Here is a 15,537-nt window from a genome sequence, read left to right as displayed (position 1 = left end):
GAAAAGTGAAAGGTTCAAAATTCAACATGCCATCAATTTCTGGTCCAAAGATCTCCATGCCAGATGTGGATTTCAATCTGAAGGGCCCTAAACTGAAAGGAGATGTTGATGTTTCAGTACCAAAGGTTGAAGCTGATATCAAAGCACCTAAAGTGGATATCAAGGGTCCAGAGGTTGACATTGAGGGCCCTGAAGGTGGCTTTAAAATGCCAAAAGTGAAAATGCCATCATTTGCTGGTCCTAAGATCTCCATGCCAGATGTGGATTTCAATCTAAAAGGCCCTAAACTGAAAGGAGATGTTAATGTTTCAGTACCAAAAGTTGAAGCTGATATCAAAGCACCTAAAGTGGATATGAAAGGTCCAGAGGTTGATATTGAGTGCCCTGAAGGTGGCTTTAAAATGCCAAAAGTGAAAATGCCATCATTTGGATTTAAGGGTCCAAAAGTTGAAGGGCCTGATATTGATGTTAGTCTTCCAAAAGGTGACATGGACATAAAAGGACCAGAGGTCGACATCACCATGCCGCATGTTGACATTGAGGGACCAGAGGGAAAAGTGAAAGGTCCAAAATTCAACATGCCATCAATTTCTGGTCCAAAGATCTCCATGCCTGATGTTGATTTCAATCTAAAAGGCCCTAAACTGAAAGGAGATGTTGATGTTTCAGTACCAAAAGTTGAAGGTGATGTCAAAGTACCTAAAATTGACATTAAATGTCCAGATGTTGACATTGAGGCACCTAAAGGTGGATTTAAAATGCCAAAAGTAAAGATTCCATCATTTGGATTTAAAGGTCCAAAGGTTGAAGGGCCTGATATTGATGTTAGTCTTCCAAAAGGTGACATGGACATAAAAGGACCAGAGGTAGACATCACAGTGCCGCATGTTGACATTGAGGGACCAGAGGGAAAAGTGAAAGGTCCAAAATTCAACATGCCATCAATTTCTGGTCCAAAGATCTCTATGCCAGATGTGGATTTCAATCTAAAAGGCCCTAAACTGAAAGGAGATGTTGATGTTTCAGTACCAAAAGTTGAAGCTGATATCAAAGCACCTAAAGTGGATATCAAAGGTCCAGAGTTTGACATTGAGGGCTCTGAAGGCGGCTTTAAAATGCCAAAAGTGAAAATGCCATCATTTGGATTTAAGGGTCCAAAAGTTGAAGGGCCTGATATTGATGTTGGTCTTCCAAAAGGTGACATGGACATAAAAGGACCAGACGTTGACATCACCATGCCGCATGTTGACATTGAGGGACCAGAGGGAAAAGTGAAAGGTCCAAAATTCAACATGCCATCAATTTCTGGTCCAAAGATCTCCATGCCTGATGTTGATTTCAATCTAAAAGGCCCTAAACTCAAAGGAGATGTTGATGTTTCAGTACCAAAAGTTGAAGGGGATGTCAAAGCACCTAAAATTGATATTAAAGGTCCAGATGTTGACATTGAGGCACCTAAAGGTGGATTTAAAATGCCAAAAGTAAAGATTCCATCATTTGGATTTAAAGGTCCAAAGGTTGAAGGGCCTGACATTGATGTTAGTCTTCCAAAAGGTGACATGGACATAAAAGGACCAGAGGTAGACATCACAGTGCCGCATGTTGACATTGAGGGACCAGAGGGAAAAGTGAAAGGTCCAAAATTCAACATGCCATCAATTTCTGGTCCAAAGATCTCTATGCCAGATGTGGATTTCAATCTAAAAGGCCCTAAACTGAAAGGAGATGTTGATGTTTCAGTACCAAAAGTTGAAGCTGATATCAAAGCACCTAAAGTGGATATCAAAGGTCCAGAGTTTGACATTGAGGGCTCTGAAGGCGGCTTTAAAATGCCAAAAATGAAAATGCCATCATTTGGATTCAAGGGTCCAAAAGTTGAAGGGCCTGATATTGATGTTAGTCTTCCAAAAGGTGACATGGACATAAAAGGACCAGAGGTAGACATCAATGTGCCGCATGTTGACATTGAGGGACCAGAGGGAAAAGTGAAAGGTTCAAAATTCAAAATGCCATCAATTTCTGTTCCAAAGATCTCCATGCCTGATGTGGATTTCAACATAAAAGGCCCTAAACTGAAAGGAGATGTTGATGTTTCAGTACCAAAAGTTGAAGGTGATGTTAAAGCACCTAAAATGGATATCAAAGGTCCAGAGGTTGACATCGAGGGCCCTGATGGCGGATTTAAAATGCCGAAAGTGAAAATGCCATCATTTGCTGGTCCAAAGATCTCCATGCCAGATGTGGATTTCAATCTAAAAGGCCCTAAACTGAAAGGAGATGTTGATGTTTCAGTACCTAAAGTTGAAGCTGATATCAAAGCACCTAAAGTGGATATCAAAGGTCCAGAGATTGATATTGAGTGCCCTGAAGGTGGCTTTAAAATGCCAAAAGTGAAAATGCCATCAGTTTCTGGTCCAAATATCTCCATGCCAGATGTGGATTTCAATCTAAAAGGCCCTAAACTGAAAGGAGATGTTAATGTTTCAGTACCAAAAGTTGAAGCTGATGTCAAAGCACCTAAAATTGACATTAAAGGTCCAGATGTTGACATTGAGGGACCTAAAGGTGGATTTAAAATGCCAAAAGTAAAGATTCCATCATTTGGATTTAAAGGTCCAAAAGTTGAAGGGCCTGATATTGATGTTAATCTTCCAAAAGGTGACATGAACCTAAAGGGACCAGAGGTAGACATCACCATGCCGGATGTTGACCTTGAAAGACCAGAGGGAAAAGTGAAAGGTCCAAAATTCAACATGCCATCAATTTCTGGTCCAAAGATCTCTATGCCAGATGTGGATTTTAATCTAAAGGGTCCTAAACTGAAAGGAGATGTGGATGTTTCATTACCAAAAGTTGAAGCTGATATCAAAGCACCCAAAGTTGATATTAAAGGTCCAGACGTTGATATTGAGGGCCCTGAAGGCGGCTTTAAAATGCCGAAAGTGAAAATGCCATCATTTGCTGGTCCAAAGATCTCTATGCCAGATGTGGATTTCAATCTAAAAGGCCCTAAACTGAAAGATGTTGATGTTTCAGTACCAAAAGTTGAAGCTGATATCAAAGCACCTAAAGTAGATATTAAAGGTACAGACGTTGATATTGAAGGCCCTGAAGGCGGCTTTAAAATGCCAAAAGTGAAAATGCCATCATTTGCTGGTCCAAAGATATCCATGCCAGATGTGGATTTTAATCTAAAAGGCCCTAAACTGAAAGGAGATGTTGATGTTTCAGTACCAAAAGTTGAAGGTGATGTCAAAGCACCTAAAATTGACATTAAAGGTCCAGATGTTGACATTGAGGGACCTAAAGGTGGATTTAAAATGCCAAAAGTAAAGATTCCATCATTTGGATTTAAAGGTCCAAAGGTTGAAGGGCCTGATATTGATGTTAGTCTTCCAAAAGGTGACATGGACCTAAAGGGACCAGAGGTAGACATCACCATGCCGGATGTTGACCTTGAAATACCAGAGGGAAAAGTGAAAGGTCCAAAATTCAACATGCCATCAATTTCTGGTCCAAAGATCTCTATGCCAGATGTGGATTTTAATCTAAAGGGTCCTAAACTGAAAGGAGATGTGGATGTTTCATTACCAAAAGTTGAAGCTGATATCAAAGCACCTAAAGTGGATATTAAAGGTCCAGACGTTGATATCGAGGGCCCTGAAGGCGGCTTTAAAATGCCGAAAGTGAAAATGCCATCATTTTCTGGTCCAAAGATCTCATGCCAGATGTGGATTTCAATCTAAAAGGCCCTAAACTGAAAGGAGATGTTGATGTTTCAGTACCAAAAGTTGAAGCTGATATCAAAGCACCTAAAGTGGATATCAAAGGTCCAGAGGTTGATATTGAGGGCCCTGAAGGTGGCTTTAAAATGCCAAAAATGAAAATGCCATCATTTGCTGGTCCAAAGATATCCATGCCAGATGTGGATTTCAATCTAAAAGGCTCTAAACTGAAAGGAGATGTTGATGTTTCAGTACCAAAAGTTGAAGCTGATATCAAAGCACCTAAAGTGGATATCAAAGGTCCAGAGGTTGATATTGAGGGCCCTGAAGGCGGCTTTAAAATGCCAAAAATGAAAATGCCATCATTTGCTGGTCCAAAGATATCCATGCCAGATGTGGATTTTAATCTAAAAGGCCCTAAACTGAAAGGAGATGTTGATGTTTCAGTACCAAAAGTTGAAGGTGATGTCAAAGCACCTAAAATTGACATTAAAGGTCCAGATGTTGACATTGAGGGACCTAAAGGTGGATTTAAAATGCCAAAAGTAAAGATTCCATCATTTGGATTTAAAGGTCCAAAGGTTGAAGGGCCTGATATTGATGTTAGTCTTCCAAAAGGTGACATGGACCTAAAGGGACCAGAGGTAGACATCACCATGCCGGATGTTGACCTTGAAATACCAGAGGGAAAAGTGAAAGGTCCAAAATTCAACATGCCATCAATTTCTGGTCCAAAGATCTCTATGCCAGATGTGGATTTTAATCTAAAGGGTCCTAAACTGAAAGGAGATGTGGATGTTTCATTACCAAAAGTTGAAGCTGATATCAAAGCACCTAAAGTGGATATCAAAGGTCCAGACGTTGATATCGAGGGCCCTGAAGGCGGCTTTAAAATGCCGAAAGTGAAAATGCCATCATTTTCTGGTCCAAAGATCTCCATGCCAGATGTGGATTTCAATCTAAAAGGCCCTAAACTGAAAGGAGATGTTGATGTTTCAGTACCAAAAGTTGAAGCTGATATCAAAGCACCTAAAGTGGATATCAAAGGTCCAGAGGTTGATATTGAGGGCCCTGAAGGCTTTAAAATGCCAAAATGAAAATGCCATCATTTGCTGGTCCAAAGATATCCATGCCAGATGTGGATTTCAATCTAAAAGGCTCTAAACTGAAAGGAGATGTTGATGTTTCAGTACCAAAAGTTGAAGCTGATATCAAAGCACCTAAAGTGGATATCAAAGGTCCAGAGGTTGATATTGAGGGCCCTGAAGGCGGCTTTAAAATGCCAAAAATGAAAATGCCATCATTTGCTGGTCCAAAGATCTCTATGCCAGATGTGGATTTCAATCTAAAAGGCCCTAAACTGAAAGGAGATGTTGATGTTTCAGTACCAAAAGTTGAAGCTGATGTCAAAGCACCTAAAATTGACATTAAAGGTCCAGATGTTGACATTGAGGGACCTAAAGGTGGATTTAAAATGCCAAAAGTAAAGATTCCATCATTTGGATTTAAAGGTCCAAAAGTTGAAGGGCCTGATATTGATGTTAATCTTCCAAAAGGTGACATGAACATAAAGGGACCAGAGGTAGACATCACCATGCCGGATGTTGACCTTGAAAGACCAGAGGGAAAAGTGAAAGGTCCAAAATTCAACATGCCATCAATTTCTGGTCCAAAGATCTCTATGCCAGATGTGGATTTTAATCTAAAGGGTCCTAAACTGGAAGGAGATGTGGATGTTTCATTACCAAAAGTTGAAGCTGATATCAAAGCACCTAAAGTTGATATCAAATGTCCAGAAGTTGATATCGAGGGCCCTGAAGGAGGCTTTAAAATGCCGAAAATGAAAATGCCATCATTTGCTGGTCCAAAGATCTCCATGCCAGATGTGGATTTCAATCTAAAAGGCCCTAAACTAAAAGGAGATGTTGATGTTTCAGTACCAAAAGTTGAAGCTGATATCAAAGCACCTAAAGTTGATATCAAAGGTCCAGAAGTTGATATCGAGGGCCCTGAAGGAGGCTTTAAAATGCCGAAAATGAAAATGCCATCATTTGCTGGTCCAAAGATCTCCATGCCAGATGTGGATTTCAATCTAAAAGGCCCTAAACTTAAAGGAGATGTTGATGTTTCAGTACCAAAAGTTGAAGCTGATATCAAAGCACCTAAAGTTGATATCAAAGGTCCAGACGTTGATGTCGAGGGCCCTGAAGGCGGCTTAAAAATGCCGAAAGTGAAAATGCCATCGTTTGCTGGTCCAAAGATCTCCATGCCAGATGTGGATTTCAATCTAAAAGGCCCTAAACTGAAAGGAGATGTTGATGTTTCAGTACCAAAAGTTGAAGCTGATATCAAAGCACCTAAAGTTGATATCAAAGGTCCAGAGGTTGATATTGAGGGCCCTGAAGGCGGCTTTAAAATGCCAAAAATGAAAATGCCATCATTTGCCGGTCCAAAGATCTCTATGCCAGATGTGGATTTCAATCTAAAAGGCCCTAAACTGAAAGGAGATGTTGATGTTTCAGTACCAAAAGTTGAAGCTGATATCAAAGCACCTAAAGTGGATATCAAAGGTCCAGAGGTTGATATTGAGGGCCCTGAAGGCGGCTTTAAAATGCCAAAATGAAAATGCCATCATTTGCGGTCCAAAGATCTCTATGCCAGATGTGGATTTCAATCTAAAAGGCCCTAAACTGAAAGGAGATGTTGATGTTTCAGTACCAAAAGTTGAAGCTGATATCAAAGCACCTAAAGTGGATATCAAAGGTCCAGAGGTTGATATTGAGGGCCCTGAAGGCGGCTTTAAAATGCCAAAAATGAAAATGCCATCATTTGCCGGTCCAAAGATCTCTATGCCAGATGTGGATTTCAATCTAAAAGGCCCTAAACTGAAAGGAGATGTTGATGTTTCAGTACCAAAAGTTGAAGCTGATATCAAAGCACCTAAAGTGGATATCAAAGGTCCAGAGGTTGATATTGAGGGCCCTGAAGGCGGCTTTAAAATGCCAAAAATGAAAATGCCATCATTTGGAGGATTTAAGGGTCCAAAAGTTGAAGGGCCTGAAATTGATGTTAGTCTTCCAAAAGGTGACATGAACATAAAAGGACCAGAGGTAGACATCACAGTGCCACATGTTGACATTGAGGGACCAGATGGAAAAGTGAAAGGTTCAAAATTTAACCTGCCATCAATTTCTGGTCCAAAGATCTCTATGCCAGATGTGGATTTTAATCTAAAAGCCCCTAAACTGAAAGGAGATGTTGATGTTTCAGTACCAAAAGTTGAAGCTGATATCAAAGCACCTAAAGTGGATATCAAAGGTCCAGAGGTTGATATTGAGGGCCCTGAAGGCGGCTTTAAAATGCCAAAAATGAAAATGCCATCATTTGCCGGTCCAAAGATCTCTATGCCAGATGTGGATTTCAATCTAAAAGGCCCTAAACTGAAAGGAGATGTTGATGTTTCAGTACCAAAAGTTGAAGCTGATATCAAAGCACCTAAAGTGGATATCAAAGGTCCAGAGGTTGATATTGAGGGCCCTGAAGGCGGCTTTAAAATGCCAAAAATGAAAATGCCATCATTTGCCGGTCCAAAGATCTCTATGCCAGATGTGGATTTCAATCTAAAAGGCCCTAAACTGAAAGGAGATGTTGATGTTTCAGTACCAAAAGTTGAAGCTGATATCAAAGCACCTAAAGTGGATATCAAAGGTCCAGAGGTTGATATTGAGGGCCCTGAAGGCTTTAAAATGCCAAAATGAAAATGCCATCATTTGGATTTAAAGGTCCAAAAGTTGAAGGGCCTGATATTGATGTTAAAGGCCCTAAATTGAAAGGAGATGTTGATGTTTCAGTACCAAAAGTTGAAGGGCCTGATATTGATGTTAAAGGCCCTAAAGTTGATATCAAAGCACCTAAAATTGACATTAAAGGTCCAGATGTTGACATTGAGGACCAGATGGAAAAGTGAAAGGTTCAAAATTTAACCTGCCATCAATTTCTGGTCCAAAGATCTCTATGCCAGATGTGGATTTTAATCTAAAGGGTCCTAAACTAAAAGGAGATGTGGATGTTTCATTACCAAAAGTTGAAGGTGATATCAAAACACCTAATGTGGACATCAAAGGTCCAGACGTTGATATCGAAGGCCCTGAAGGCGCTTTAAAATGCCGAAAGTGAAAATGCCATCATTTGCTGGTCCAAAGATCTCCATGCCAGATGTGGATTTTAATCTAAAAGCCCCTAAACTGAAAGGAGATGTTGATGTTTCAGTACCAAAAGTTGAAGCTGATATCAAAGCACCTAAAGTGGATATGAAAGGTCCAGAGTTTGATATTGAGGGCCCTGAAGGCGGCTTTAAAATGCCAAAAATGAAAATGCCATCATTTGCTGGTCCAAAGATTTCCATGCCAGATGTGGATTTCAATCTAAAAGGCCCTAAACTGAAAGGAGATGTTGATGTTTCAGTACCAAAAGTTGAAGCTGATATCAAAGCACCTAAAGTGGATATAAAAGGTCCAGATGTTGATATTGAGGGCCCTGAAGGTGGCTTTAAAATGCCAAAAGTGAAAATGCCATCATTTGCTGGTCCAAAGATCTCCATGCCAGATGTGGATTTCAATCTCAAAGCCCCTAAACTGAAAGGAGATGTTGATGTTTCAGTACCAAAAGTTGAAGCTGATATCAAAGCACCTAAAGTGGATATCAAAGGTCCAGAGGTTGATATTGAGGGCCCTGAAGGCGGCTTTAAAATGCCAAAAATGAAAATGCCATCATTTGCTGGTCCAAAGATTTCCATGCCCGATGTGGATTTCAATCTAAAAGGCCCTAAACTGAAAGGAGATGTTGATGTTTCAGTACCAAAAGTTGAAGCTGATATCAAAGCACCTAAAGTGGATATGAAAGGTCCAGACGTTGATATTGAGGGCCCTGAAGGCGGCTTTAAAATGCCAAAAGTGAAAATGCCATCATTTGCTGGTCCAAAGATCTCCATGCCAGATGTGGATTTCAATCTAAAAGGCCCTAAACTGAAAGGAGATGTTGATGTTTCAGTACCAAAAGTTGAAGCTGATATCAAAGCACCTAAAGTAGATATCAAAGGTCCAGATGTTGATTTCGAGGGACCAGAAGGTGGATTCAAAATGCCAACAATCAAACTTCCATCATTTGGATTTAAGGGTCCAAAGGTTGAAGGGTCTGATGTTGATGTTAGTCTTCCAAAAGGTGAAGTGGACATAAAGGGACCATCCATGGACATAACATCACCAGACATTGACATTGAGGGACCTGAAGGGAAAGTGAAAGGTCCAAAATTCAAAATACCCTCACTTGCTGGTCCCAAGATCTCCATGCCCGATATGGATTTTAATCTTAAAGGCCCTAAATTGAAAGGAGATGTTGATGTTTCAGTACCAAAAGTTGAAGGTGATATCAAAACACCTAATGTGGACATCAAAGGTCCAGCTCTTGACATCAACAGACCTGATGTTAAAGTTAGGAGTCCTAACATTGACCTAGAAGGGCCCAAAATTGATTTTGATGTACCAGGAGCTTCAGTGAAGAAATCCAAGTTCAAAATGCCAAAATTTAGTTTGAAAGGGCCAAAAACTGAAGAGCTAGATGTTGATATTAAAATTCCAAAAGGTGATGTTACTGTTGAGGCCAAAAGTCCTGAAGGTGGATTTAAATTGCCAAAGTTCAAAATGCCAAAATTTGGTTTCAAGTCACCTAAAGCTGGCATGCCAAGTATGGATGAGGCTGATGTAAATGTCACTGTCAAAAGTCCATCTTTTGATATTGAGCTTCCAGAAGGAAAAGTTAAAGGGCCAAAGATTAAGATGCCAGGTGTGTCTGGGCCAAAATTTGAGGGCCAAGAAATTGATGTAAATCTACCAAAAGCAGAAATTGATGTGCCTAAGCTTGATATCAAAAGTCCAGATATTGACTATGAAGGACCTGAAGGTAAAATTAAAGGACCTAAATTCAAAATGCCAAACATATCTGCCCCAAAGATCTCAATGCCTGATGTGGACTTCAATCTCAAAGGTCCAAAATTCAAAGGGGATGTGGATATTCCCGTGGCCAAGGTCGAAGGTGACATTAAACCTCCAAAAGTGGATATTGAAGGTCCATATGTGGATATTGAAGGGCCAGAGGGTGATTTGAAGATGCCAAAAATCAAAATGCCATCATTTGGTTTTAAAGGTCCAAAAGTTGAGGGCCCAGATGTTGATGTACATCTACCAAAGGCAGATATTGATGTTAAAGGCCCTAAGGTTGATATCACAAGCCCAGATATTGACCTTGAAGGACCAGAAGGGAAAATCAAAGGTCCTAAATTTAAAATGCCAAATATATCTGGTCCTAAGATCTCCATGCCTGATATGGACTTTAATCTCAAAGGTCCAAAATTAAAGGGGGATATGGATATCACAGTTCCCAAGGTTGAAGGTGACATTAAAGCCCCGAAACTGGACATTGAAGGTCCAGATTTGAAAGTAGAAGGACCTGGGGGAGGCTTCAAGATGCCAAAAGTCACAATGCCATCATTTGGTTTTAAAGGTCCAAAAGTTGAGGGCCCAGATGTTGATGTACATCTACCAAAGGCAGATATTGATGTTAAAGGCCCTAAAGTTGATATCAAAAGCCCAGATATTGAGCTTGAAGGACCAGAAGGGAAAATCAAAGGTCCTAAATTTAAAATGCCAAATATATCTGGTCCAAAGATCTCCATGCCTGATATTGACTTCAATCTCAAAGGTCCAAAATTAAAGGGGGATATGGATATCACAGTTCCCAAGGTTGAAGGTGACATTAAAGCCCCGAAACTGGACATTGAAGGTCCAGATTTGAAAGTAGAAGGACCTGGGGGAGGCTTCAAGATGCCAAAAGTCACAATGCCATCATTTGGTTTTAAAGGTCCAAAAGTTGAGGGCCCAGATGTTGATGTACATCTACCAAAGGCAGATATTGATGTTAAAGGCCCTAAAGTTGATATCAAAAGCCCAGATATTGAGCTTGAAGGACCAGAAGGGAAAATCAAAGGTCCTAAATTTAAAATGCCAAATATATCTGGTCCAAAGATCTCCATGCCTGATATTGACTTCAATCTCAAAGGTCCAAAATTAAAGGGGGATATGGATATCACAGTTCCCAAGGTTGAGGGTGACATTAAAGCCCCGAAACTGGACATTGAAGGTCCAGATTTGAAAGTAGAAGGACCTGGGGGAGGCTTCAAGATGCCAAAAGTCACAATGCCATCATTTGGTTTTAAAGGTCCAAAAGTTGAGGGCCCAGATGTTGATGTACATCTACCAAAGGCAGATATTGATGTTAAAGGCCCTAAGGTTGATATCAAAAGCCCAGATATTGACCTTGAAGGACCAGAAGGGAAAATCAAAGGTCCTAAATTTAAAATGCCAAATATATCTGGTCCAAAGATCTCCATGCCTGATATGGACTTTAATCTCAAAGGTCCAAAATTGAAGGGGGATATGGATATCACAGTTCCCAAGGTTGAAGGTGACATTAAAGCCCCGAAACTTGACATTGAAGGTCCAGATTTGAAAGTAGAAGGACCTGGGGGAGGCTTCAAGATGCCAAAAGTCACAATGCCATCATTTGGTTTTAAAGGTCCAAAGGTTGAGGGCCCAGATGTTGATGTACATCCACCAAAGGCAGATATTGATGTTAAAGGCCCTAAGGTTGATATCAAAAGCCCAGATATTGACCTTGAAGGACCAGAAGGGAAAATCAAAGGTCCTAAATTTAAAATGCCAAATATATCTGGTCCAAAGATCTCCATGCCTGATATGGACTTCAATCTCAAAGGTCCAAAATTAAAGGGGGATATGGATATCACAGTTCCCAAGGTTGAAGGTGACATTAAAGCCCCGAAACTTGACATTGAAGGTCCAGATTTGAAAGTAGAAGGACCTGGGGGAGGCTTCAAGATGCCAAAAGTCACAATGCCATCATTTGGTTTTAAAGGTCCAAAAGTTGAGGGCCCAGATGTTGATGTACATCTACCAAAGGCAGATATTGATGTTAAAGGCCCTAAGGTTGATATCAAAAGCCCAGATATTGACCTTGAAGGACCAGAGGGGAAAATCAAAGGTCCTAAATTTAAAATGCCAAATATATCTGGTCCAAAGATCTCCATGCCTGATGTGGATTTTAATCTGAAAGGACCTAAAATGAAGGGTGATATGGATTTGTCTGTTCCCAAAATTGAAGGTGACATTAAAGCACCGAAAGTAGACATTGAAGGTCCAGATTTGGAGGTAGAAGGTCTCGGGGGAGGCTTCAAGATGCCAAAAATCAAATTTCCAACATTTGGGCATAAAGGGCCAAATGTTGAGGGCCCTGATATTGATATAAATCTACCAAAGGCAGATATTGATGTTACAGGCCCTGAACTTGATCTCAAAAGCCCTGATGTTGATGTGGAAGGACCAGAATTTAAAATCAAAGGTCCTAAATTTAAAATGCCAAACATATCTGGTCCAAAGATATCCATGCCTGATGTGGACTTTAATCTAAAAGGTCCAAAATCAAAGGGGGGTGTAGATATCGCAGTTCCCAAGATTGAAGGTGAATTTAAAGCCCCAAAAGTAGACATTGAAGGTCCAGATTTGGAGGTAGAAGGAACAGGGGGAGGCTTCAAGATGCCAAAAGTCACAATGCCATCATTTGGTTTTAAAGGTCCAAAAGTTGAGGGCCATGATGTTGATGTACATCTACCAAAGGCAGATATTGATGTTAAAGGCCCTAAGGTTGATATCACAAGCCCAGATATTGACCTTGAAGGACCAGAAGGGAAAATCAAAGGACCAAAGTTTAAAATGCCACACATATCTGGTCCAAAGATCTCCATGCCTGATGTGGACTTTAATCTCAAAGGTCCAAAATCAAAGGGGGCTGTGGATATCTCAGTTCCCAAGGTTGAAGGTGACATTAAAGCACCAAAAGTAGACATTGGAGGTCCAGATTTGGCGGTAGAAGGAACAGGGGGAGGCTTCAAGATGCCAAAAGTCACAATGCCATCATTTGGTTTTAAAGGTCCAAAAGTTGAGGGCCCAGATGTTGATGTACATCTACCAAAGGCAGATATTGATGTTAAAGGCCCTAAGGTTGATCTCAAAAGCCCAGATATTGACCTTGAAGGACCAGAAGGGAAAATCAAAGGACCAAAATTTAAAATGCCAAACATATCTAGTCCAAAGATCTCCATGCCTGATGTGGATTTAAATCTAAAAGGACCTAAAATAAAGGGTGATATGGATTTGTCTGTTCCCAAACTTGAAGCTGACATTAAAGCACCGAAAGTAGACATTGAGGGTCCAGATTTGGAGGTAGAAGGACCTGGGGGAGGCTTTAAGATGCCAAAATTCAAATTTCCAACATTTGGTTTTAAAGGTCCAAAAGTTGAGGGCCCTGATGTTGATGTACATCTACCAAAGGCAGATATTGATGTTAAAGGCCCTAAGGTTGATCTCAAAAGCCCAGATATTGACCTTGAAGGACCAGAAGGGAAAATCAAAGGACCAAAATTTAAAATGCCAAACATATCTAGTCCAAAGATCTCCATGCCTGATGTGGATTTAAATCTAAAAGGACCTAAAATAAAGGGTGATATGGATCTGTCTGTTCCCAAACTTGAAGGTGACATTAAAGCACCTAAAGTAGACATTGAAGTTCCAGATTTGGAGGTGGAAGGACCTGGGGGAGGCTTCAAGATGCCAAAATTCAAATTTCCAACATTTGGTTTTAAAGGTCCAAAAGTTGAGGGCCCAGATGTTGATGTACATCTACCAAAGGCAGATATTGATGTTAAAGGCCCTAAGGTTGATCTCAAAAGCCCAGATATTGACCTTGAAGGACCAGAAGGGAAGATCAAAGGACCAAAATTTAAAATGCCGAATATATCTGGTCCAAAGATCTCCATGCCTGATGTGGACTTTAATCTCCAAGGTCCAAAACTAAAGGGGGATATGGATATCACAGTTCCCAAGGTTGAAGGTGACATCAAAGTTCCAAAAGTAGATATTGAAGGCCCAGATGTGGATATTGAAGGACCAGAGGGCGGTTTGAAGATGCCAAAAATCAAAATGCCATCATTTGGGCACAAAGGGCTGAAATTTGAGGGGCCTGATATTGATATAAATCTATCAAAGCCGGATATTGATGTTAAAGGCCCTAAGATTGATATCAAACGGCCAGATATTGACCTTGATGGACCTGAAGGGAAAATCAAAGGACCAAAATTTAAAATGCCAAATATATCTGGTCCAAAGATCTCCATGCCTGACATGGACTTTAATCTCAAAGGTCCAAAATTAAAGGGGGATGTAGATATCACAGTTCCCAAGGTTGAAGGTGACATTAAAGCCCCAAAAGTAGACATTGAGGGTCCAGATTTGGACGTAGAAGGACCAGGGGGGGGCTTTAAGATGCCAAAAGTCACAATGCCATCATTTGGTTTTAAAGGTCCAAAGGTTGAGGGCCCTGATGTTGATGTACATCTACCAAAGGCAGATATTGATGTTAAATGCCCTAAGGTTGATATCAAAAGCCCAGATATTGAACTTGAAGGACCAGAAGGGAAAATCAAAGGTCCTAAATTTAAAATGCCAAATATATCTGGTCCAAAGATCTCCATGCCAGATATGGACTTTAATCTTAAAGGTCCAAAATTAAAGGGGGATATGGATATCACAGTTCCCAAGGTTGAAGGTGACATTAAAGCCCCGAAACTGGACATTGAAGGTCCAGATTTGAAAGTAGAAGGACCTGGGGGAGGCTTCAAGATGCCAAAAGTCACAATGCCATCATTTGGTTTTAAAGGTCCAAAGGTTGAGGGCCCTGATGTTGATGTACATCTACCAAAGGCAGATATTGATGTTAAATGCCCTAAGGTTGATATCAAAAGCCCAGATATTGAACTTGAAGGACCAGAAGGGAAAATCAAAGGTCCTAAATTTAAAATGCCAAATATATCTGGTCCAAAGATCTCCATGCCAGATATGGACTTTAATCTTAAAGGTCCAAAATTAAAGGGGGATATGGATATCACAGTTCCCAAGGTTGAAGGTGACATTAAAGCCCCGAAACTGGACATTGAAGGTCCAGATTTGAAAGTAGAAGGACCTGGGGGAGGCTTCAAGATGCCAAAAGTCACAATGCCATCATTTGGTTTTAAAGGTCCAAAAGTTGAGGGCCCAGATGTTGATGTACATCTACCAAAGGCAGATATTGATGTTAAAGGCCCTAAGGTTGACATCAAAAGCCCAGATATTGAACTTGAAGGACCAGAAGGGAAAATCAAAGGTCCTAAATTTAAAATGCCAAATATATCTGGTCCAAAGATCTCCATGCCTGATATGGACTTTAATCTTAAAGGTCCAAAATTAAAGGGGGATATGGATGTCACAGTTCCCAAGGTTGAAGGTGACATTAATGCCCCGAAACTGGACATTGAAGGTCCAGATTTGAAAGTAGAAGGACCTGGGGGAGGCTTCAAGATGCCAAAAGTCACAATGCCATCATTTGGTTTTAAAGGTCCAAAAGTTGAGGGCCCAGATGTTGATGTACATCTACCAAAGGCAGATATTGATGTTAAAGGCCCTAAGGTTGATATCAAAAGCCCAGATATTGACCTTGAAGGACCAGAAGGGAAAATCAAAGGTCCTAAATTTAAAATGCCAAATATATCTGGTCCAAAGATCTCCATGCCTGATATGGACTTTAATCTCAAAGGTCCAAAATTAAAGGGGGATATGGATGTCACAGTTCCCAAGGTTGAAGGTGACATTAA

The 15,537-nt window shown here is 40.5% G+C and overlaps 1 protein-coding gene across 1 annotated transcript in view; it reads left to right on the top strand.

The window, feature by feature from the left end:
* Positions 1 to 15,537, top strand: part of ahnak (AHNAK nucleoprotein) — a 41,717-nt gene that overhangs the window by 21,462 nt on the left and 4,718 nt on the right. The window contains 7 exon segments of the mRNA XM_046848881.1: positions 1 to 2,964; positions 3,136 to 3,717; positions 3,720 to 4,796; positions 4,799 to 6,365; positions 6,367 to 7,454; positions 7,675 to 7,848; positions 8,043 to 15,536. Coding sequence (XP_046704837.1) covers positions 1 to 2,964; positions 3,136 to 3,717; positions 3,720 to 4,796; positions 4,799 to 6,365; positions 6,367 to 7,454; positions 7,675 to 7,848; positions 8,043 to 15,536 — 14,946 coding nt within the window.

This window comes from Silurus meridionalis, chromosome 5 (genome assembly GCF_014805685.1).
Source record: "Silurus meridionalis isolate SWU-2019-XX chromosome 5, ASM1480568v1, whole genome shotgun sequence".
Classification (NCBI taxonomy): Eukaryota; Metazoa; Chordata; class Actinopteri; order Siluriformes; family Siluridae; genus Silurus; species Silurus meridionalis.
Note: the sequence above shows the minus strand (reverse complement) of the source record. Positions and strands in the feature narration are given on the sequence as shown.